The sequence below is a fragment of the Perognathus longimembris genome, chromosome 1, assembly GCF_023159225.1.
Source record: "Perognathus longimembris pacificus isolate PPM17 chromosome 1, ASM2315922v1, whole genome shotgun sequence".
NCBI lineage: Eukaryota > Metazoa > Chordata > Mammalia > Rodentia > Heteromyidae > Perognathus > Perognathus longimembris.
The window spans coordinates 108,679,768-108,705,476 of NC_063161.1; the positions used below are offsets into that span (position 1 = coordinate 108,679,768).

Sequence of the window (25,709 nt, forward strand, 5' to 3'; positions counted from 1 at the left end):
TTTTTATTACATGGTAATCATGGAAAGATAGCACCCATCTTCCAGGTTATGGACATTGTCCCCCAGGTTAAATAGGAAGAATTGGGAGCAGAATGAAGAAATTATGTATAGTTAAAAGAGTTCCAAATTATAGATACGGTGTAGCTGACCATTAGCTCAGTCTTTGTCTCCAAAGGTCTGGTAAGTGGCCTGTAGTTTTTAGCCCCCTCCCCCTCCCCCTCCCCCTCCCCCTCCCCCTCCCCCTCCCCCTCCCCCTCCTCCTCCTCCTCCCCCTCCCCCTCCTTCCTCCTTCCTCCTCTAAGCCACATTCCCAGCCCCTAGCTATTCTTTTTTAAGGTGGTAAGAAGATGGCATTGTCTCTCAGCTGTTTTTATTTTATTTATTTATTTATTTTTAACAAATCAGTGAATCCTGTCTTTCCTGGAGCCCAAAGTGATTATAAAGTGACTGCAGGAGAGAATGGGTGAGATTAAGAGGTATGGATAACAAGTGACAGGAGCAGAGTATCCAGCCTTCAGACCCAGAGAAAGCATCTTTTAACTTGTCTCTTAGACCAGCACTTGGGAGGTGGAAGCAAGAGGATTGTATAGACCAACTGCAGCCACATAATGAGACCCTTTGTCAACCAAAACCAAACCAGAAACAAAGGATGCTACTTTAGTTTAAAAACATTTGAAGGCTGGGAATATGGCCTAGTGGCAAGAGTGCTTGCCTCATATACTTGGAGCCCCAGGTTTGATTCCTCAGAACCTCTCTCTCTCTCTATATATATATATGGCCAGAAGTGGCGCTGTGGCTCAAGTTGGCAGAGTGCTAGCCTTGAGCAAAAGGAAACCAGGGACAGTGCTTAGGCTTGAGTTCAAGCCCCAGGACTGGCCAAAAAACATTTGAAAGTCTTCCAGAATCATCCTTTATTGGTCGATACATACACAATTTTTAATTAACAATGTAACTTGGGGTCTCTTAAGCCTCATGAAGTCTCACAATTAATTGATTTTCTCTTATATTTTTTAACTTTTTTTCTTTGTTTTGTTGTGATTTTTTTTAGTTTTATGATCGTATTTTTTGGCATTATCTAACTTGTCATTGATCCTATGCAGTATATTATTCATCTTTTGTATTTTAGACTTTATCTCTATAGAATTCTGCTTGAAGCTTCTCTACTTTTTTAACCTTTTACCAGTAAGGAATGTAGTAACGTTTTGGTTTGAGATATTTTCTGTTTTTGTTTTTGCTAGTTCTGGCGCTTGAACGCCACCTGAGTGCTATCCCTGAACTTCTTTTTGCTCAAGGCTAGCACTCTACCACTCTATCACTTGAACCACAGCTCTACCTGTGGCTTTTTTTTTTCCTTTTTTGTAGGTTATTGGAATCTCACAGACTTTACTTGCCCAGGCTGGCTTTGAACCTAGATCCTCAGATCTCAGCCTCCTGTGTAGCTAGGATTACAGTTGTGAGCCACTAGCTCCTGGTTTTTGGTTTGATGCCCTGTTTTGATGCCCTTTTATGTTTATTTCAAGCTCTCATTGTATTCTGGATTCTTTTGATTGGCTAAGTTTCTTCATTATGTCTCCTGTTTCTCTCTATATGTATGGCAAACTTTTGATTGGATGCCACACACAGTAGTGTTACTTAGTTATGTCCTGGGTATTCTTGTAGTAGTATATACTTTTGGGATGCAGTAAAGTTACTTGAAAATAGTTTGATCTCTTTCATATCTTAGTATGCTCTGTTTTGTGGATTCAAAGTAGTGTTCAATCTTGACCTAATGATTCCCCACTACTACTCAGGTGTTACCTTTCTAGGATTACCACAGAAAGACCTGACCTTTGAGTATTCTACCCTGTGCCCTGCAGGACAACTTTGTTCCCATGAACATGCACCAGGCATTGCTCCCATGTACCGTGCATTCTTCTCTTTATGGGTCCTTTGTTTTTCTCCTACCTTGAGTAGTTTCTTCTTATGGGTTTCTACTAATGGGTAGTCTTAAATATTCTGTAGTTCTTTCCTCTTTGACATTCTGAGACATGAATTTTAGCAGCTATTCTTTCAGGACTCAGCTTCATTCTCCTAACTCAGTGAGTCTATTAGGCATATCTCAGTTCCCCTTTTTAGTGCTAGAAATGCTCATAAGGCAGTAAGCTGAGTGAGAAGGATAGGGCTTAATTTAATTTCAAGAATGACCTATATTTATAGCTTGATGTACATTTTTAAGGGCATTTTGAAAATCTTGTTTTCATGTATGTTGTTAGTGTTCATTTTTTCCTATTTTCCTGTTGTTCGTGGTAGAAGAGAATTAATTTTAATCCAATTTGATTTGAAGCAGAAATCTGTTCTTGTTTTGGTTTTTTTTTTGACCAGCCCTGGGGGCTTTGGGACTTAGAGGGGCCTGAGCACTGTCCCTGGCTTCTTTTTGTTCAAGGCTAGCACTCTACCTCTTGAGCCACAGCACCACTTCCAGCTTTTTCTGCTTATGTGGTGCTGAGGAATCGAACCCAGGGCTTCATGCATGCTAGGCAAGCACTTTACCACTAAGACACATTCTCAGCCCAGAAACCTATTTTGTTAAACTAGTACTGTGGTATAAAACAATATGGTGGTATTAATAATTTTGGTGAGTATTCATGTCAAAGATAGTCATCGCCTATATTTGAGAGTGCCTATGATTTTGTTTACTTAGTAATGGTACTGGGGCTTGAACTCAGGGCTTCACACTTTTGCTTGGCTTTTATTCTGCTCAAAGCTGGTGTTCTGTCACTTGAGCAACATCTCCACTTCTAGCTTTTTGCTGGTTAATTGGAGATAAGAGTCTCATACAGACATTTTTTCCCCAAGCTGGCTTTGAACCACATCCTTAGATCTCAGCCTCCTGTATACCTAGGATTATAGGCATGAGACACCAATACTCAGCAATTTGTAGCTTTTAAAATCATTTTGTAGGGGCTGGGAATATGGCCTAGTGATAAAGTGCTCGCCTTGTATACATGGAGCCCTGGGTTCAATTCCTCACCACCACATATATAGAAAAAGCCACAAGTAGTGCTGTAGGTCAAGTGGTACAGTGCTAGCCTTGAGCAAAAAGAAGCCAGGGACTATGCTCAGGCCCTGAGTCCATGCCCCAGGACTGGCAACAAAAATAAAACAAATAAAATAAAATCATTTTGGGGCTGGGGATATAGCCTAGTGGCAAGAGTGCCTGCCTCATATACATGAGGCCCTAGGTTCGATTCCCCAGCACCACATATACAGAAAACGGCCAGAAGCGGCGCTGTGGCTCAAGTGGCAGAGTGCTAGCCTTGAGCGGGAAGAAGCCAGGGACAGTGCTCAGGCCCTGAGTCCAAGGCCCAGGACTGGCCAAAAAAAAAAATAAATAAAAAAAAATCATTTTGTAATTAAGTATCTTAATGTATATGTATATACAAATGTAAAATTATTATTTTAGGGTAATATGATTTGGGATTAATTTTGTGAATTTCTTATTTTGAATGTATGTAATTGAAATAAAAACACAGATTCCATTTATAGGTTAGTGTAAAGAATCTACAAATACCAGTCTCATTTCATTCTTATGGTAACAATATATATGTTGGGATGGACGATAAATATTTAATCAAATCTTTATGTGAAATTAATATGAAAATATTTGTGATACATCATTCCGGTCATTGGAGCCAGATGTGTAATCTGTCTTCAGAAAGGTAAATAAAATAGGCAAGGGATGGGTATGTAGTGTAATATAGTACCTATAATCATAGCTACGCAGGTGTCTGAAGTCTGAGGATTGCAGTTTGAAACTGGCCCAGGAAGGAAGGTCTGTGAGGCTCTTATCTCCAATTAACCACCAGAAAACCAGAAGTGGTGCTTGCTTTGGCTCAAAGTTGTAGAGCACTAGCCTTAAGTGAAAGAGATCAAAGATAGCATCCAGGACCTGTGTTCAAGCCCCATGACCAATAAAAACAAAATACTGAAATAGTAAATAAAGATATAATTTCGTCTAGTACACTGTGTATATAAAATTGCTACATGCTAGTAAAAAATGATGCTATATTCTCTTTGACACTGTAGTCTTCTATCTACTTTATCACATTTTTTAATATATCACTGGCATTTGATAATGTGAAATGTTGAACTTTTTGGCCTTTGAATGACTAATGATCCAGACAACATTTGTATGTTAATGTTACCCAATGCTATGTTACTTTTCTAGACCATAAAGTTTTGAAGTCACAATTCTATGTAACGATAATGATATGTTGTTGACTTTTTCTTTAGTTTGATTTGAAATAAGGTTTGTTTTGCTCCATGTTCTGTTTTTTAATGAGAACATAAAATTGCCACTTAGAATTAGATAATCTTTGCTGAGCAATCCTCACCCTTTTTCCTTTACATCCTAATGTATTGAACTATACTTTTTGAAAATACATTATAAAGTAGTAAAGCTTACACTTAAAAGATGACACAAACCTGACTTTGCTGAAACATTTCCTCTGTCATTCCTTTGAGTGGAAAACAGGAAACATATTGGAAAGAAATTGAAACCTTAATGATTTTTTTATTTTGTTTGTTTCTACTTTGGATCTACTGCCTATCTGTCTCTAAAATGATAGGAATTCAGTATTAATGAAAGGTAGTATTGGGAAAATATTTGCTAGTTTACTCTATTACTATTGAAAATGTTTTACTAGAAACAGTTATGTATATAGTGTTATGTACTTATATAAACTTAAAATGGTTATCAAGTCACATTTTACAAGTCACAGCTACATGCTGGGAGTATGTAGTACTTTGTTTTTGTGCAACACTTTGTTTTAAATACAATTTTTATTTTAAAATATTTCATTGACTTAGGAAATTGTTTAAATTTATTATTGAGATGTTCATATATCAGAGGTTCTTTTTCTGTATCACAGACGTATTTTATGAGTCAGGCAAAAACATTAATTTGAACTATATAAATTTGCTCTCTATAAGGCATATATAGGTTTATTTGAGTAGAATGAAGCATTTTATGTTTTGTTACTATGTTAGCATTGTGCTTTACAAGCTGGAATAAAAATTCATCATATTGCAGCTTAAAATGTTTTGTGTATTTTGCTAGTCACTTAATGTTCTACTAAATAGCATAATTTGAGACCATCCATGTAATAATGTTCTACAAACTAATTGTTTCAATAATGTGTCCATGAAATGTTGTCAAATCTATAAAATCCTTTCTATTCAAGATGGGTTGTATTAAAACAAAAGTACTCTTAAGTACAAGTATATAATTATGTTGTAATTCTTTAGAGGGAAGGTCTATTTTTTTGTTTTAAATTTCTTCAGTCATGGGGCTTGAACTCAGTGCCTAGGTGCTATCTCTGAGCTCTTCTTGCTTAAGGCTTTTGCATTCTATCGCTTTGAGCCACAGCACCACTTCCAGTTTTCTTTCCTGCCTGGACTGGCTTTGAACCGTAATCCAGAGATCCCTGCCTCCTGAGTAGCTAGGATTACAAGTGTCAGCCACCAGTGCCCTGCTTTTAACTCTGTTTTGTTTTGTTTTCCTGTGGGTCATTGGGCTTGAACTCAGGGCCTGGGTTCTATCCCTGAGCTCTTTTGCTCAAGGCTAGTTCTCTACCACTTTGAGCCATGGCTCCACTTCTCGGAAAGTTCTCAAATGAAATTTATTTTATGGTAAGAATATATAAAATTAAAACTGTGATAAATAAAGTTAAAATGAGTGTGATAAAATTTCTCTTACAGACAGCAAATGGATACATCTTGTTTTTTCATATTTCATCTTCAAGAGGGGACAAGTACCTTTACGAGCCAGTATACCCCAAGTAAGTTGGTTGATTCTCATTCTTTCAAAATGTGAATTGCATACTTTGTATTAAGAAAAAGAATGCAATTTTAGTTGTCGGACTTTCTTTAAAGGTAAGCCAGCATTTCCAAAAATAGCATTGTAGAAATTACTAAGTCTTTGAACTGTCATTTCTTGAATAAATTCTTGAATAATTCTCTAATTACATATTGAAGAATGCATTATATCTTTTCTTAGGCATTCAGAATTATTATTAATAGTAGTTACTATTAATAGTAATACACTCCGTGTCTAGCATTCTCCAGCTTTATTAGGGAATGCTAAGAGATAAGAAAAAGTAAATAAGGTTCAGACACTTAAACCATTTTTATTTTTTTATTTTAATTTTTTTCCTTTTCCATTGAGATTTATTATAAGAATAAAATTTTAATTTAAAATAATATATTCATACAAATCTTGCTTGGTGGTCTGAAGATTCAGGCTGTATCACATTTTTATAGTTAATGTTAAACCGGTTTTTATAAATGCATAGAGAAACAGACAGTTGTTATCTCTTAATTAAGACTTGGAGTACTGGGCTGGGAATGTGGCTTAGCTGTATGGGTTTGATTCCTCAGCACCACGTAAACAGAAAAAGCCTGAAGTGGTGTTGTGGCTCAAGAGGTGTAGGGTGCTAGTCTTGAGCAAAAAGAAGCCAGGAATCGTGCTCAGGCCCTGAGTCCAAGCCCTAGGACTGGCAAACAAAACAACAACTAAAAACCCCAAACCTTAGAGTACTTCTGTTTTTTATGTATTTATATGTCACATTTTTTCTCACCTAGTGTACTTTACTTTTAAGATAAAAGACAACATAGCTTTAAAGCACAGCGTTTTTAGCCAAGCTATAATGTTAGATTAAAAAATAAAAGCATTTATGATATTTCTAAATGATAGACAACATACAAAGTTTAATAGTAGTATAAAAATCAATGTGAAGAAGCCAGGTACCAGTGGCTCATGCTTGTTATCCTAGCTATTCAGGAGGCTGAGATCTAAGCATCAAAATTCGAAGCCAGCCAGGGCAGAAAATTATGTGACTCTTATCGCCATTAATGACCAAAAGCCAAAAAGTAAGGCTGTGGCTCAAGTGGTAGAGCACTAACTAACCTTTACAACGAAAACTCAGGAACAGTGACCAGGCCCTGATTTCAAGCCCCAAGATGGAGAGAGAGAGAGAGAGAGAGAGAGAGAGAGAGAGACACACACACACACACACACACACACACACACACACACACACACACACCCCTCCCCCCCCCAAATAATAGAAGAGTGAATATTGTTAAGTGAGTTGAATTACTTGAAAAGTTACTGGAAGGTAGCAGAAAAAGAAGTAACAAATTTAGGAAAAATGCTTCTATTAAATAGAACCAAGGCTTTTTTTTGTTTTGTTTTTTTTTGTTGTTGCTGTTGCCAGTCCTGGGCCTTGGACTCAGGGCCTGAGCACTGTCCCTGGCTTCTTTTTGCTCAAGGCTAGCACTCTGCCACTTGAGCCACAGCGCCACTTCTGGCCTTTTTCTGTATATGTGGTGCTGGGGAATCGAACCCAGGGCCTCATGTATACTAGGCAAGCTCTCTTGCCACTAGGCCATATCCCCAGCCCTCGTTTTTACATAAAGAAATTATGTAAGTTGTTAAAAATCAGTAAAAATATTCTAAGAGAAAACAGAATGACTACAAATACAAACGAAACTGTTCAGGGCCACTATTATCCAAGTGTAATAAGATACCAAATTCAACTTTTATTTTTAAGTTTTACATATTTTAATATAAATATTTGCATATTTTTAAGTTAGTACTCAGTCTTCGTGGAAGTTTAACAAATCTTCTGTTTTACTCTTTTGATGATAGCTATGTACAAAAGTGCCATAAGAAATTGGTTAGCAAGTTCACTGTAATAGCTATCTCAAGTGTGATATATTCATTAACCATGTCTCAGAAAAATTTGTAAATTTGAAAATCTGATCATATATAATGTCAAATGAAGAAACAAATCACATAAAATTTGTAATATGACCACACTTATTTAAAGCAAAATCACCTGAAAAAAACTCTAAATTTTAAACACAGAATTTTATAGTAATTGCCTATATGTGATATATTGCTTATATATGATTTTTCTGTTTCTTTAAACCCTAAATTCTTTAAACCTAAAAATTCTTTGTATTTAATGTGGTTAAGTAAAATGAGTGGATTTGAAAAATTCAAAACAAAAACAAAACCCAGTTTTCCAAGAAAAATCACAGTTTTTGTTTTAAATAACATTTCATATTCTTTAGAATACATTTTGGGAAAGACTAACCTAAATCTTGTAGAATAAAGTTCATGGACTCTAATAAGCTATCTAGATTTGCCAGATTCTTTAAGCAAAATGAATTAACTGGTATTAGTTGAATTTTGTAAATCTTTGCAAAGCATAGAGGATTTCTTGATAATTGATTAATTTGGTGACTCATCTTTATAAAATTTCTAATGTGGGGGCTGGGAATATGGCCTAGTGGCAAGAGTGCTTGCCTCCTACACATGAAGCTCTCAGTTCGATTCCCCAGCACCACGTATATGGAAAACGGCCAGAAGGGGCGCTGTGGCTCAGGTGGCAGAGTGCTAGCCTTGAGCGGGAAGAAGCCAGAGACAGTGCTCAGGTCCTGAGTCCAAGGCCCAGGACTGGCAAAAAAAATAATAAAATAAAATAAAATTTCTAATGTGAAACCCTTTTGACATATAAATACACTGCTTAAAATGATATGGACATTATGATATATTTAAGTTCTTTTTAAAATATGAAGCTTAGCATTTTTTTCATTGTAAGTAAAATGTTTCTGAGATTTTGAAGAACCATTGTAATTAATGTCGACTTAATTAGAAGTAAAATTTAATGCATATTTTGAATCATTGTGTCTCATTTTTTGTTTTGTTTTGTTTTGTTTGTGCCAATACCAGGGCTTGAACTCAGGGACTGGGTACCAGCCCTTAGCTTTTTTGATCAAAGCTAGCTCTCTACCACTTGAACTACAACCTCACTTTCTTCCTTTTTGTGATTAATTGGAGAAAAGAACCTTAAGGATTTTGATACTCAGGCTAGCTTCTAACTGTGATCTTCAGATTTCAGCCTTCTGCGTAGCTAGTATTACAGACATGAACCACTGTCACTTAGGTCTTTTTTTTTTTTTTTTGCCTGTCCTTTGGGCTTGTTCTGTCCCTAAGCTGCTTTTGCTAGCACTTTACCACTTGAGCCACAGTACCACTTCTGGCTTTTTCTGTGATTAAGTGGAGATAATTGGAGATTAATTGGACTTCCTACAAGGGCTGGCTTTGAACCATGATTCTCAGATCTCAGCCTCATGATTAGCTAGGATTACAGGCATGAGCCCAGCAAAATTTTGTGTGTTTTTAAAACTATATATATATATATATATATGTACATATATATATATATTTGTTTTTCTCCTTTAATACTGGGGCTTGAACCCAGGATGTTGCACTTGCTAGGCAAGTGCTTTGCGACTGAGCTACATTTCAGCCCTTCTAAACTGCTTTTTACTGATTGATTCAGACATGCTCCTACAAATAAAAAGCAGTATCAGAATTAATTAAATTTAAATCTGTTCTACTGTATGCAGGATAGAGAAATAATGACTCTTGGAGATGGTGAAAATGCTGTTTTAAATTTTGATATTCCTTTATGTGAACATTTGAAGTTTCAATACCTGGGTTTAATAAGATAGGTACTGCTTGAAAGAAGCATGAATAGTAGTTGAAGGCTGTGGTGTCAGACCTGGCAATGAATGACTTCTTTCAGTTAGTTTATTACTGACAAAAATACTTTTCTCATAGAACAATATAAAAGTTGTAATCACTTCATAGGGTAAAATAATATAATCTGGTTTATAAATAAAAGTGATAAAACAGTTACCGCTAATGTATTTTCTTTTGATACAAAATTTTTATTTTATTTTTTAGATTTTAAATGATTAGTAATTAAAAACATACTTACCTATCTTTTATTTAAGTACTTTTTTTGCCACACTGTAACTTCTAGTAACTGATGTTTCGATTCAATAAAATCATCTTTATGAAAAACATTTCTTCAAATTAAAGTTAACTGGCTTTGTATTTATGTACTAAAGTACCTTTTTTTTTTTTTTTTGCCAGCCCTGTGGCTTGAACTCAAGACCTGGGCACTGTCCCTGAGCTTCTTTTGCTCAAGGCTAGCACTCTACCACTTGAGACACAGCACCACTTTGGATTTTTCTGTTTATGTGGTACTGAGGAATAGAACCCAGGGCTGCATGCCCACTAAGCCATATTCCTAGCCCCTAAACTGCTTTCTAGTTGAGTTCTTTACTCTAGCAAGTTTCTTGTAGTTCTCCCTCCACCCCCGCAGAACCCGTTTATAAAATGGAAATAAAAACATTTCTTCTTCAGTTGTTAGTAGTTGGTATTTTTGTTAGCTTGTTTGTTTTTTGACAGTCCTGGGGCTGGAGCTCAGGATCTGGGCGCTGTTCCTGAGCTTCTTTTGCTCAAAGCTACTAGCACTCTACCACTTGAGCCACTGTGCCACTTCTGACCTTTTCTGTGTATGTGGTACTGAGGAATTGAACCCAAGCCGTCATGATGCTAGGCAAGCACTCTACTACTAAGCCACATTCCCAGCCCAGGAGTTCATGTTTGTAAGACCTGAAAAAAATAGGACTAGGTGTGGCTTAATGGTAGAGTGCCTACCTAGAAAATACAAAGCCTTGAGTTTAAGACCCACCCTCGTGGCTCATACCTGTAATCTTAGCTACTCAGGAGCCTGAGATCTGAAGATGAGGATCGAAGCCAGATTGGGCAGGAATGTCCCTTACACTCTTAACCTCCAATTAACCATCAGAAAAGTGGAAGTGTCACTGTGGCTGAAAGTGATAGAACACTGGCCTTGAGCAAAAAGGCTTGGGGATAGCCTCCAGGCCCTGAATTCAAACCCCATGACAGACTGAAAAAAAAAATACAAATTCCCCCTTCTCCTCCCCCCCCCCCAAAGTAAGTATAAAATAGTGATCATAGTAGTAAGAAGGAAAGCAAAGAGAATAAAAATTTGCCTTTGACAGAAGTATCTTTATCATCTTTGCTGTGTAAATTCTTACATAGTTTAAAATACTGTTCTAGGGTACTCTTAGGATGCTTACTAATTCCAAACGCAACCCAGTGAAGTAATCAGGTATGGTTATGCAGACTGATTATGCACAGAGAGGCCCATAACTCACCTAGAGTCACATACTAATGAGTGGCACAGGCATTAGGATTGAGGCCCAAGTACCATACTCCAAATTTTGGGCTCTTAATCACTAATACTATACTGCTTGAACACTATTTGTGCCCAACCAGCCATGTAGTACTTTACAATTTATTTTGAGAGTAGGGAATAGGAAAAAGGAGAAATGATATGGTTGGTTTTAAGAATCCTAAAGAACAGAAGAAGTGTAATTAAAGACAGTAGTTGTCCCCTTCTCAATTATAGAAATACTCTTGTCTCTTGTTTCTCTTCTCTAAATCTTATGAGTTCATCGAAGTTTATTTCTATAGTATCTCAACCTTCCTGTATTATATGACAACATCTTAACCTCCTTCTACTTATCATTTTCCATTATACTCTACCTGAGAATGCAGGTCAGATACCTCCGTTGTTTCCACCTACTGTTGTTTCCTTCTTATAAATATATAGTCAGTTTTCCACAGTTGTAACAGTCCTATTTAATGACCCTTTCTACTTCAAAGGGATTTTTTTTTATAAATGAGTTTTCCATTTCTTTATCTTCTGTAGTTTCATAGACAATGTGCAGACGAGCTGAAGATTGTCTTGTTATTTTATGTTTTAGAATGTTAAGATTAATTAGCAAACCCTGCCAAAAATAAATCAGAAATTTATGTTTGGCTTTAAGGTGTGTTCATGTACCTGGTTTAGTACATCTCAAAATTACTAATTATATTGAATTTTTCCATATTAACTTTCCTTTTTTAAAGACAAAAATCTCTTACCCAGACTGACATTAGAGTTACTAAAGCAGTCTTCCTTTCTCAGCCTCCCAAATAACTGGTTCTAACTACAGGCATGTTCTGCCATGTCCAGCTCAACCTCTTCTATTAAAGAGATTGGCCTTATTGAGGCTAAGGTGTTTTTTAAAAAAAATTTTTAGTTATTATTTTTTATTTATTGTCAAAGTGAGGTACAGAGAGGTTACAGTTTCATACGTTAGGGTACATAAGGTTCTTAAAAAAAAAAAAAAGAAAGGTTATTTGAGTTGTGGTTTACTGGTAGAGTATTTGCCTAGCATGAGGTCCTAGGTTTGATTGCTAGCACTACAAAATTAGAAGAAAATAAAAGTTACTGGGTTAAAATCTGGTATAATTTATTATCATCATTAAAGGAACAGATACTGTCTTCTTTATCAGTTATTCACTGAAAGAAAAACAAATGAAATTCCAAAACAGCAGGTATGAAAACTCAAATCTCCTTCATTACCTCTCTTTCCCTTGACTTATTTCCTTCTAGTTTAGAGGAGCCCCTATTGAGGTTAGCATTATCTAATTTCAGTCATTTATTGTAAAAAATATATGCTATTTTCTTGTAGGAGAATCCTCCATTATGAGTCAGAAGCACCTAATTTCAGTGACAGAGAGATCTAAAGTAAACTATGGATTTAACATTTTCCATAACATGCATTTACAGTCATGCATTATTTATATACACAGTTTTTATATTTTTAAATAACCAGTACCAAACTGTGTGTACTTTTTTTTTTTTTTTTTTGGCCAGTCCTGGGCCTTGGGCTCCGGGCCTGAGCACTGTCCCTGGCTTCTTCCCGCTCAAGGCTAGCACTCTGCCACTTGAGCCACAGCGCCGCTTCTGGCCGTTTTCTGCATATGTGGTGCTGGGGAATTGAACCTAGGGCCTCGTGTATCCGAGGCAGGCACTCTTGCCACTAGGCTATATCCCCAGCCTGTGTGTACTTTTATATAACTGACAACCCTGTTTATTTAAAATGCCAGCATCATCACAAGTATATGAGTAATGCATGTTATGTAAATGTTACAATGACTATACTGCTAAATGATAGGAAGTTTTCCGCTTCACTGATTGCACTTCTGTAGTTGATTTGTCTTTATTTATTCTTTGTACAGACCAGATTTTTCTTTTAAAAATATTTTTATTTAAGTAATTCTACAAAGGTGTTACTGTTCAAATCAGTATATCAGTACAATGAAGCTTGATTGAGGTCACTACTTTCATCATTCTCCCCATCTCTCCCAACCCATCCCTTCCCTTAGTTTTCTTAGTTTCATAGGATATGAACTGATTATGTCTGCATTCTTCCCTCCCTACTTCCTCTCTTCATTCCTCTACCCACCCAGATTTTTTTCAAACTAAGAAATTTAATGATGTTATTTTTACCTAATAAATGTTTGATGCTCTGCCTCTTGAGCCACAGCTCCATTTCTAGCTTTTTGGTGGTTAATTGGAGATAAGTCTCCTGGACTTTCCTGCCCAGGCTGGCTTTGAACCATGATCCTTAGATCTCATCTTACTGAATAACTAAAATTGTAGGTGTGAGCCACCAGCACCAGACTTAGTTACTGTACTTAAAGGTGTTCTCCCTTTACCTCAAATCCATTAGGTAATCTCCTGTGTTATTATTTTAATAGTCAATGTAGAATATTTGAGGTCTCTTTTCACAAAAGAATTTATTCTAATAATGCCTATTGAATTTAATTGTGGAGTAATTGTTATCTATATCACTTGGTATAGGCCTCCAAAGCATAACTGACATGCATTAAACACAGATATCTTATTTTTTTCTTTAAAACACCTCTGTAACTTTCATGGTATATTTGAGATTACCGTGTCTTGAGTAGTGTATTATTATTATTGTTATTATTATTACTATAAAATAAATCCCATGGGAAATTACTCTATCCCCAAGGCTGTGGCAAATTAGTGTACTAATTGACTTACCCCACAGAAACACTTCATCTTCAGTACCCTTCATTGGCATGAATACCTTTCCTTTGTTAAAATAGAAAGCTGGAAAACTTTATGTAAAATATATTGTGAAACAAAATTCTCAAGCTTGCTTACTTTTTCCTACTTGATTATACTACTTCAAATATATAGTAGTTTAGAAATGTGGAGTGGGATCTGGATGGTATTTGGTATATGGCAGTTAGGATTAACTGGTTTTCAGTTTGAGTTCTGTTTTTATTAGCAAAGTCTTTAGAAAAACCCTTTGAAAATTACTTTATGTGTTTTTAAGTTACTGTATATTTATAAAGTGAGAAAATAAAATTATGTGAAAATTCTTAATAAATTATAATTGGTATTGTTATCCAGGTTGCCTTTTAAATTGTTAACATAATCTGCCTCTATTGGATAGTTAAGACAATTGATGTATCAGAAAGTGAATTCTAGTTGTCTATGTAAATTGTTTACAATGAATACTAATTTGAATAATAAAACCTTAAGAAGTTGAACAAGTAAGTGTTCCAGTCCAAAGCAGTTCTCAAAAATTAAGTCTTATAGATTGGGTGCCTGTACTCACACCTGTAATTCTAGCTACTCTAGCTGAGATCTGAGAATTGCAGTTTGAAGCCAGCCTGAGCAGGGAAGTCTGTGGGATTTTTATCTCCAGTTATCCACCAATAAATCAAAGTGGTGCTGTGGCTCAGGTGGTAGATCACTATCCTTGAGCACAAAAGCTCAAGGACAACATCCAAGATCTGAATTCAAGCCCCAGGACCAGGGCGCATGGTTCTTGTGTGTATGTGCACACACAGGAAGGAAGGGAGGGAGGGAGGGAGGGAGGGAGGGAGGGTTTAGTTATGTATTAAACATAAGCAGTCTCAGTCTTGACTGTTCTGAGAACTTAGGCAGCATATTAATTTATATAATACTTGGAAATTCAAATTATTTATAAAAATAACTAACTGTAAAATCTTAATTACTGACTACTATTTATATTACCATCCTTGCTTATTTTATTTTTGTCTCTAATTTTAAATAAGTCACAGAAATCAGGATTTAAATTTGTTATAATTTTTAATACTTCAGTCCTAATAAATGAAAGTATTTATATAAAATGCACAATGTTTCCATTTTAAGAAAGATGAATGTTTTCTTTCTATTGAAAATTAACAGAACAAAATATTGAAAATATCCCCATCTTTAGTGAAACACAGAGGTATCTCTAACCTATGAGCTAAAAGATGGAAAAATTATGATTTAGGAAGGCTTTCAAACATGACTGAGAACTGTCAGAATCCTAGCAGATAGCTCTTTACCAGCATACCCTAAAGGCTCAGGAACTAAGATAGGCTAGTACCACAAAATATGAGTGAGGCAGGGACTGAAGGAGATTTCTTTAAAAATCTACATAAAGAATAAGGATTCTTTTGTTTCTACTTTACAAGCAGCAGGAAATACATATCTGGTTGAATCAGAGAGATTCTAGACACAAAATAGGACAGAAGTAAAATGCTGAAGATAGAAACTAAGTGAAACTTGTCATACCAGCAATAGTTTAGATTTCCTTCTCTTTAGGATTCCGGGTTTTTGTCTTTCACTCTTAGATATCCTAGGTAAAAACTCAAGAACCTTCCTGGGGAAATTGAACCACTCCAGGAAAGCTATTTAACAGGTACTAGTACTTGAAGACTTCAGCAAAACAGCATGCTAAGGGCTGGGGATATAGCCTAGTGGCAAGAGTGCCTGCCTCGGATACACGAGGCCCTAGGTTCGATTCCCCAGCACCACATATGCAGAAAACGGCCAGAAGCGGCGATGTGGCTCAAGTGGCAGAGTGCTAGCCTTGAGCGGGAATAAGCCAGGGACAGTGCTCAGGCCCTGAGTCCAAGCCCCAGGACTGGCCAAAACAACAACAACAACAACAACAAAAAAAAAAGCATGCTAGTTACAACACCGAATGAAGTCCATCAGTTTGGCAAGTCCAACTGTTCACATAGAGCAATATTGTCAACTATAATAGGAGAGATTCCAGTGTAAAGGAGAGACACAAAACAAAACCTAAAGGGAACAGAAAATTCAGGAACACAAACATTTGAAGGAAATAATAATTAACCACCAAATACATAGACAGACATTTGCCTAGTGAAACAAAATAGGATGCTTTGGGGGGAGGTAGTCAGTGAGAAAGTTTTGGAACTGCAATGTACAATAGAAATAAATTCTACAAACAAACTGTAGTACTCGAAGTCTCCCTGGATATAGAACAAAAGACAAAAATAGAAAAGGAAATTAATTAGAGGTTAATGTGAGGTTCCGTATTTAACCTAGCAAGAGTTCCAGAAAAGGCAGGAAATCAAGAACCTTTTATTATATAAAGGAAATAAGCCATGTAAATTTTCTAGACGTAAAGGCACTACTGAACTGAACAGATCCAAGTGCTCAGTGCAGACAATGATAAAGATTCAAATACCTGTAGAAGGAACATCATTTTGAAATTTGGGAACCTACTGAAAAAGGGGAACATAAGATAGATTGAGATAAAGCAGAATAGAAAATATGTGAATAATAATGTCATTGAGATTTGGAGGTATAGTTCAGTGGTAAAGCACTTGCCTACCATGTAAGGCCCTGTATTCCATCACTGACAATTTAGTAAAACTTGTTAAACAGTGTCATGGAACTTCAAAGCCATGTGTGGGAAGCTAAAAGACATTGAAACTCTGGTAGAGCACTTGCCTAGACTGCACTGGGCCCTTGGTTAGATCTTCAGCAACACACACATATATACACACCATTATACATACTGTAGCAAATAAAATACTCAGGAAAGATAAATTGGTTTGTCAAACATTTTCAAACATATCAGAAAGAACACTATGTACTCCTCTTCTGCATTCAGAGTTTATCAATATCAGCTCCTCCCTATATGCAGTTTTTTTAAGTGAATTCTATATATTATATAATTCCAACACTAAATTTTTCAGTTTTGTTGTTTTGGCAGTACTAGACTCTAAACTCAGTGCCTTGTGCATGCTTGAAAGACACTATATCACTTGAGCAATGCTTCCAATCCTTTTTGCTTTAGTTATTTTGGAGATAGGGTCTCTCATTTAAGCTGGCCTTTACCGTGTTCCTCCTGTTTATATTTACTGGGTACCTGGGATGGCAAGCATGCACAATGCTTTTTTGGTTCCCTCATTTCACCTCAAACTGCCCATCATCTCAATCTGTGTCTCCCAAGTAGATAGGATTGATAACAGGCAAGAGACATTGAAACCAGGTTTCAGTTTTACCTGTAATATATATTTTAACAAAATAGATAGTACCAAATACAGTTAATATGAATTTATCTATATGACCAAATACTTATTTGCTGTTTTTTTTCTCCAGTTTGCTCCATTCTCAAGTCAAAGCATTTATTTGTTGGTTTATTGCCAGTCCTAGGGCCTCAATGCTTGCTCAGCTTGCCTGCTCAACTAGCAGTCTACTACTTGAGCCACACTTCTGTTTCTAACTGAAAGCTTTCTTTGAGCTTAGTCTTTTCAGAATCTACTGCATTTGGTGAATAGTGCCTTAATTTTTCACTAAAAGAGACTACTGTGTTTTTTCTTTTTCATAAGCCTTCTATCACTGAATTCTAATTTCCATACTCATTGCTTTGAAAAATTCAAGTTAACTTTAAACCCCATTATGCTTGGTGAGCTTTTCAGGAAACTCATTGTAGAATTTGTCATCAGTAGTTTAAATGTGAGTTCTACAAATTAGTCTTTTTTTTTTTTTTTGCCAGTCCTGGGGCTTGAACTCAGGGCGGGAGCACTCTCCCTGGCTTCTTTTTGCTCAAGGCTAGCATTCTACCTCTTGAGCCACTGTGCCACTTCTGGCTTTTTCTATATATGTGGTGCTGAGGAATGGAACCAAGGGCTTCATGTATATGAGGCAAGCACTCTACCAGTAGGCCATATTCCCAACCCAGTCATCTTTTTTTGTCACATTAATCAGACATTAGTAAACCCATGTGTCTTCATCACAACTAATTTAACCATTCTGACATACAAAGAGTATAATATAACTGGTTATTGAAATAATAAGACAGGATGGCAATTAAGACACCATCAAACTTACATGAAAAATAGTATAGAATTAAAGCAAGGCACTAAATTTGAGCACTAAAATTATTTGCACACAAACCATGAACCTCAAAAGCTATTTGACTTGTTCAGCTCTTTGCAAATAATTTTAGTATTGGAAAATTGAACAGAAGAATTGTAGTGACTGGAAAGGAAAAGTGATGTTGGCAGGTTTACTGTTGCCAAGATTGTTAGCTAGCAATAAGAGACAGATAGCTATTAAATCCCAACACAGGTATTGAGGAAGAATATACTGTAGTGACTAGTAATATACTCCTATGCCATGTGGAGATAAAGAATCTAAAACAGCCCTGTAGGCCTTCTGAGAAATGTATGTGGCAGTTCAGGTATGTTGGTATTGATATTGTCACTCTAGTCAGCCATTTACTTAACCATGGACTTGAAATTTTTAACAGGTAAGTTTATTTTTTTAAAAAAAATCTTAATTATATCCTTTAATCTGACTTCAGTTCTTATACCAAAGAAGAGAAATCAACAATGAGGCATGGAGTTAAGATGTAACAATTTGGATCACAAACAATGTAGAATGATATGTTCTTGCCATGGTTTCTCAGCTCAGGGCTCACAGTCATTTTAAACAAAATACCTGTTTGTTTTCTTCAGAGTTAATTTTAATTTTAAGTGTTGTTTTATAGTCTCTACTTATTCTCTCTCATCCTCTCAGCAGAGTTACATTGGTCAGATTTATTCATATACAGGAGATTAATTTGTGTCTGCTGTAATATAATTTAAATCTTTTTCATTTGAGAATAAAGATTGTTTATTTAATTTTGTAAGTTATATTTAATTGAGTGTATATTAGTCTCAGGAGGCAAATTCAGTATCTTTCTCTTAACCACATGCTGTTTTTCTAGGGGAAGTCCACAAATGAAAGGGATGCCTCATTTTAAGGAAGAACAGTGTGCTCCAGCATTAAATTTAGAGATGAGGAAAATACTGGATTTACAAGCACCCATCATGAGGTACAGTGCCTTAGTTAAACTTGACATTTTGTGATGACAGCAGATAAGTAATTGGTTAATCACATGACCAACAGCAAAAAATGTTTTTTTAATTTAAAATAACTTTTTGTTCTAATAAGATTTGATTAACATTTGAAGTTTTATAGATGGAACATTATCATGCATAATTTGTTACATAAAACTAATAAGTTGGCTATATCAAATCCAATTTATTTTGAAACAAATATGCTAATTAAGGTCTAGAGTTTTTTGTTTTGTTTTGTTGCCAATCCTGGGCCTTGAGATTCAGAGCCTGAGCACTGTCCCTCACTTCCTTTTGCTTAAGGCTAGCACTCTACCTCTTGAGCCACAGCACCAGCCTTTTCTGTTTATGTGGTGCTGAGGAATTGAACCAAGGGCTTCTTGCATGCTAGGCAAGTGCTTTACTGCTAAGCCACATTCCCAGCCCCTAGAGTTGTTTGAATGATGTAACAAAGTTCTTCATAAACAGCTAAAAATCATGGAAGTTGAAAAAAAGAGAAAGTATCTTTGTTTCCAAAGTACAGTACACTTGGAAGAAAGTTTAAACTTTCTGATCAAAGCATATATATTTTGTGACAAGGCAGCCCAAAACACCGAAGTACCAAAAATCTATTTTATACCCAATGATAGTAAGCAAGTGATCTCATAACTCAGCTTTATTTTCTTAATTGCTTTGTGGTTGATAATTTAGTTTCACTTAGTGTAGCAGTATATTATTTTCATTGTGTAAATTTAAGAATTATGTAAGTGTAAGAATTGTGTAAATGTAAGAATAGTTTACAGCCAAAAAGAATGAGGATATTCTTTTCTGAAAGATTCCAAATATATTGTTGGATGAAAAACCAAGTTGTATATAATAATGCTGTTTATTTTTAAGAGGGAGAGAGATACTAGTATTAGAATGTTTCAGATTTTTTTTTTAGAAGAATGCATAAACGAGAGAGAACTGAGTCTCTTAGAGACAAGCTTTGGAAAGGGGCTCTACCTTTTAAAAACACTGAGCTGTCTGACGAATATTCTGAATTATCTAAATGTAATTTTTTAAAAAGGTCCTCATGATCTAGTAAGTGCTTCTTTCACCATTTATCTTGTTATAATATTATATATAATGACACTGGAACATTGCATGAAATTGTAGGTAGGTGGTAAGCTAGTGTCTGACTTGCTTAGTCCTTTTTATACCTGATTCCCCAAATGGAAAAGAACCACTTTGTTTTTTCTTTAAATGTGATAGATTTTACATAAATTTGTACTTAGGACATTGATCACTTTAATCTAAAGGATCTCATTACTTGAGATTTTTCTTATTTCAGTATGGAAATCTCTTCAAGAATATGATTTAATGCCATAGTAATTTTGAATATTTCTAGGAACCAAGCAAGGTGAAACTTACAGACTTAGCTCTCTGCCTCCATCTTGTGGTTAAAAAAAAAAGTAATGGTATATTGACATAGGATAGAAAATAAGCTTTTAGAAAAAGGATTTCCAGGGCTGTGGATGTAGCTCAGTAAATAGAGCCGTGCTTATGCTCCAAACTCTTGGTTCAATCTTGAGCACCACCTAAGGGGGGGTGGGGGGGGAAGGAATCTCTTCCACCTGTACAGGTTAACGTGTTAAGTGGAAGGTTCTACAAATTGAAGTGGTTAGAAATCTTATGATTTCTTTCAAAATTCTAATAAAATAATCTCACTTCAAAGTGATGTTGTGAGTACCTGTAATACATACTTTCTGGAAATTCGTTTGAAATTTCCTAAAGTTAGATATAATGAAGATGAGCATCAGTAGCTCACACCTGTCTGTAATCTTAGGACTGCAGTTTGAAGCTAGAGAAAGTTCGTGAAACTTTAATCTCCAGTTAACTATCCAAAAAACTGAAAGTGGAGCAGTGGTTCCAAGTGAAACATTACTAACCTTGAGCAAAAACCGTTTAGGGGCAACATGTAGGCTCTGAGTTCAAGCCCCAGGACTGGCACAAAAAAAGAAAAAGAAAAAAAGTAATAGTTACACTGTTGGAACAAAATGGCTTAACAAACTTACTTAAAATATTGGAGATTTAACTCAGGGGTCTCACGTTGGCTGAGTAAATGCTCTAACATGTGAGCCATACATACCCCCATCTCTTCTGCTTTTAGTTTGTTGAGATAGAGTTTTATTAATTTTGTTCGGGCTGACTTCAAACTGTGATCCTTTTGACTGCCAAAAAGATTTTGTTTTTTATTAAGAAAAAATGTAAAGTTTAATGTTAAGCATCTAATAACTTTTGTTACTAATTGAAGATAGACAGTATTTGAAAGTAAAAATTTATTATGCCATATCTTCCTTTGTTTGGGGCATTGAAGAGCATCTTGTAGTATATAGAGTTTAATATTGGTTAAATATTAAATATATTGTATTTTGAAATGATTTGCAAGTTATATAATTGGTATAATATCTAAAAGCATATTTGATTAATCATAAATATTATTCTACTTTGAAGTATAAATGGCAGCATATAATACTGTATAGGGATTGTGTTACTTTCTGACCATATTCTTTAAAATCCAACTAAGATCCTAAATTTAAAAATACACACACAGATTTGGGGTGCTAGATAGCTGTTAAAAAAGCTCACAAAGCCAATGATTAAAGAGCCTCTCTAAGGACAAAGCCAAGATTACATTTGCTGTATTTTGTATGTATTCACAACTAAGGATGTTAGTCACAATATTTAAGAACTAGTATAGCATTAAAAGACAAAGGTTTTGGGGTTGGAGATATGGCCTAGTGGTAAGAGTGCTTGCCTTGTATACTTGAGGCCCTGGGTTCGATTCCCCAGCACCACATACACAGAAAATGGCCAGAAGTGGCGCTGTGGCTCAAGTGGCAGAGCGCTAGCCTTGAGCAAGAAGAAGCCAGGGACAGTGCTCAGGCCCTGAGTCCAAGCCCCAGGACTGGCCAAAAAAAAAAAAAGACAAAGGTTTTGGGGCTGGGAATATGGCAAGAGTGCTCGCCTCATATCCATGAAGCCCTGGGTTCTATTCCTCAGCACCACATACTTAGAAAAGGCCAGAAGAGGCGCTGTGGCTCAAGTGGCAGAGTGCTAGCTTTGAGCAAAAAGAAGCTAGGGACAGTGCTCAGGCCCTGAGTCCAAGCACCAGGATTGGCAAAAAAATAAATAAATAAATAAAATGTAAAAAAAGACAAAGGTTTTTAATCTTGACATGCAAGCCAAGAATTAATCTTTTATTGTACTACATTTTTATGAGGATTGGAATCATTAGTGGAACTTGGGTAGTTTAGGCCAGCTTTTATGCAAAGGTTTCTTTAACAGCTGACATCGGCCTTTGTCCTAACAACTTTGTAATTAAATGAGGTGAATAAAGTATCTTTTCACATAGATAATTTTGTTGTGGTTGTTGTTTTTGGCAGTACTGGTGTTTGAACTGAGGACTTTCTACTTGCTAGGCATGTGCTCTACCACTTGAGCCATGCCTCCAGCCCTCTTTTGCTCTGGTTATTTTTTGTTTGGTTTTGTTTTTTTTGCCAGTTCTGGGGCTTGAACTCAGGGCCTGAGCACTGTCCCTGGCTTCTTTTTGCTCAAGGCTAGCTAGCACTCTGCCACTTGAGCCACAGCGCCACTTCTGGCTTTTTTCTATGTATGTGGTGCTAAGGAATCGAACCCAGGGCTTCATGTATACGAGACGAGCACTTTACCACTAGGCCATATTCCCAGCCCCGCTTTTGTTATTTTTTATTTATTTATTTATTTGCCAGTCCTGGGCCTTGAACTCAGGGCCTGAGCGCTTTTGTTATTTTTGAAGTCAATATTCTTTTTTTTTTTGGCCAGTCCTGGGGCTTGGACTCAGGGCCTGAGCACTGTCCCTGGCTTCTTCTTGCTCAAGGCTAGCACTCTGCCACTTGAGCCACAGCGCCACTTCTGGCCATTTTCTGTATATGTGGTGCTGGGGAATCGAACCCAGGGCCTCATGTATACGAGGCAAGCACTCTTACCACTAGGCCATATCCCCAGCCCGCTTTTGTTATTTTTGAGACGGGCGTCTTACTTTTTCCCCTGGCCCATCCTGAACCATAATGCTCTTATTTATGTTTCCTACCATAGCTGAGATGGCAGGCACAAACCACCATACCGATTTGTTGTTGTTGTTGTTGTTGTTGTTGTTGTTGAGATGGAGTCTTGAGAGCTTTTTGTGGCCTGTCTGGTCTGAACTTGATCCTTCCACGAAGGCGAAATGTCAGGCACACATACTGCAACCCAGCCATTGATTGAAATGGGGTCTTGGAAACTTTTTGCATGCAATGGCCTCAAACCTTGATCTCAGCCTCTTGATCTTAGTCTCCGGAGTAGCTAGGATTTATAGGCTTGAGCCACTGGTACGTGACTGACAAAGCTTCTTTATCATGCTAATCACAGTTATTCAAAGTCATTTTCTACTAATTCCAGCACTTAAGATTGTCTCCTAATGAGTTGTTTATATTGATAGATTTTGTTTTCATTTGATTCTGGGTCACATTTTCTTGTTTGCTAGTGTGTCTGGTTGGGTTTTTTGTTGTTGTTGCAGCATTGTTATAATGGCATTGTTTATAAACTCTTATTTTGTTAGAATGGCATTGCTAATAAACTCTTATTTTTAAGTGTATAATCACTATTTATGGAAAAGGGCTACTTTTATCAGTACAGATATAGACCATATATTCTTTTGGTAGTTTTCTGTTTCAAGTTCTATATCACTTATTTTGCTGCTTCCATTTTTGAGACAAGATCCCCTATGTTGACTAAGTTGATCTCAATCTCCTGAGCTCAAGTGATCCAGTGATTCTCTTGGCATCATGAGTGCTGGGATTGCAAGAATGTATGTGCTATTGTACCCAGATCTCATGTTTCTAGTTAATTTACTTTTTCAGTTTTTCTAGCTTTAACCCGTTTCATCAAGTTTATAACTCTGTCTACCTAAATAATCTTTCTCTGAGAACTTGATTTTAGATGAATTATACGTAGCTACTAAACAGCTAACAGTTGCTGACAAGTGAAAATGTTTTATGATTTCATGATCTTTGCATGGGCCTTTTTCTTTTTGCCAGTCTTGGGCTTGAACTCAAGTCCTGGGCACTGTCCCTGAGCTTTTTTGCTCAAGGGTAGCACTCTACCAGTTGAGCCACTGCACCACTTCTGGCCTTTTCTGTTTAAGTGGTACTGAGGAATCAAACCCAGGGGTTCATGCATGCTAGGCAAGCACTCTACCATTAAGCCACATTCCCAGCCCAAGCATGTGCCTTTTTTAAAAAGACTTTTTATCTATTTCTTTTGCATGAGCGTTTTTTGAAGCAATCATATTCAAACTCATTGCTCTCTTAAAATTTAATTGATTCAAGTTGCTTGCTTCCCTACAGTTTGCAGTCTGTACTGGAAGATCTCCTGGTTGCTACTTCTGATGGATTTCTTCATCTTATTCACTGGGAAGGAATGACAAATGGAAGGAAAGCTATTAATCTTTGCACAGTACCCTTTTCAGTTGATCTACAGTCATCTAGAGGTAGTTATACTTTCTGCATGAGGTAGAACCAGTTGTTTAAAATTTGACATTATCTAGTACTATACTTACAGACTTTATGAGCAGAAATAGGAGATAATATTATAGTTAAAATTCTATTTTGTATACCTGTTTTTTCATCAGTAGGTTCATTCCTTGGCTTTACAGATGTGCACATCAGAGATATGGAATACTGTGCCACACTTGATGGGTTTGCTGTTGTGTTTAATGATGGTAAAGTTGGATTTATTACACCAGTATCAAGTAGATTTACTGCAGAGGTATGGCCTTTTTACTTTGTTTATTTATTAATTTTACTATGTAAAAATAAGTCCATCCCCAGTTATTTTTATTCGTACAGATTTTGGTGTTCTTATTAATTTTTTAGTGAAATTATCAAGATGAAATAGTTATTGTATTACCTACTTTATGCTATGCTATTTCCTTCCTTCTTTTCTAATCCCAATGTCATCATGTATCTTTCCCATCTTATCCAATTAAAAAAAAATTTTTTTTTGTCTTTTTGACAAAGATTCAACACAAGACCACAGCTTGCTAGGCAAGTGTTAGGAAAATGGAGGAGAAAGGAAGGAAAAGGCCAGACTCGATCCACCCGTGAGGACTGTTGATTGAGATAGAGCAGCTAGGGGCACAGCCTTCCCACAGGCTTGGAGACTGCAAAGAGATGGAACAGTTGAGTTTTCATAAGGTCAGAGCAAGGAGGCAGAGGTTACTGAAACAGCCATTAGGTCTAGGGAGGTGGGGGCTTTTTACTTGGGCCCACAATAGAATGTTTTACCACCAGGTTTAGTAGATTGCCCTGCTGCATCAGGTAGGCTGCGCATATCTTTGGGGGCTTGCCTGAATATGTATGCACATGGGAAAATGGGGGGGATGGGGGGGTCAGTCCTTCATATTCCATCTTTGGATACATAGAATGAATGGGCCAAGAAGGGAGAAGCTAGTCCTTCAGCAAGTCATTTTGCTTTAACCATGTTTTTCAAGTAGATTTTTTATTGTGCTTGCCGAGGCTTCAGACTACTACCTCCTACCTCCCTCTACCCCTCGAGTACCTAGATTACAAGTGTAATTGTAATGCCCTGCACATTATTATTTTGAGTAAGTTACTACTCATTGTTTATATTTTTGTCAATATGTAAATCACTGTTAGTACTTGTTCTATGAGTACCTTTTGATTATTTTTTCCATAGA

General features: G+C 36.4%; 1 protein-coding gene and 1 long non-coding RNA gene across 6 annotated transcripts in view; one reads left to right on the top strand and one right to left on the bottom strand.

Moving 5' to 3' along the window:
- Nucleotides 1-25,709, top strand: part of Ric1 (RIC1 homolog, RAB6A GEF complex partner 1) — a 90,913-nt gene that overhangs the window by 17,593 nt on the left and 47,611 nt on the right. For 4 of the 5 annotated variants that reach the window (XM_048345807.1, XM_048345977.1, XM_048345855.1 and 1 more), the window contains exons 3-6: nt 5,740-5,819; nt 18,841-18,948; nt 24,358-24,500; nt 24,642-24,778. In XM_048345807.1, the coding sequence (XP_048201764.1) occupies nt 5,740-5,819; nt 18,841-18,948; nt 24,358-24,500; nt 24,642-24,778 (468 nt within the window). The remainder of the gene's footprint in view (nt 1-5,739; nt 5,820-18,840; nt 18,949-24,357; nt 24,501-24,641; nt 24,779-25,709) is intronic. The other variant, XM_048345914.1, reaches the window with a different exon arrangement.
- LOC125351462 lies at nt 161-19,799 on the bottom strand. Its single transcript, XR_007210961.1, has 4 exons — nt 19,492-19,799; nt 19,170-19,176; nt 7,345-7,351; nt 161-177 (listed from the first exon to the last, which is right to left on the bottom strand). It is a non-coding gene; the product is annotated as an uncharacterized LOC125351462 (long non-coding RNA).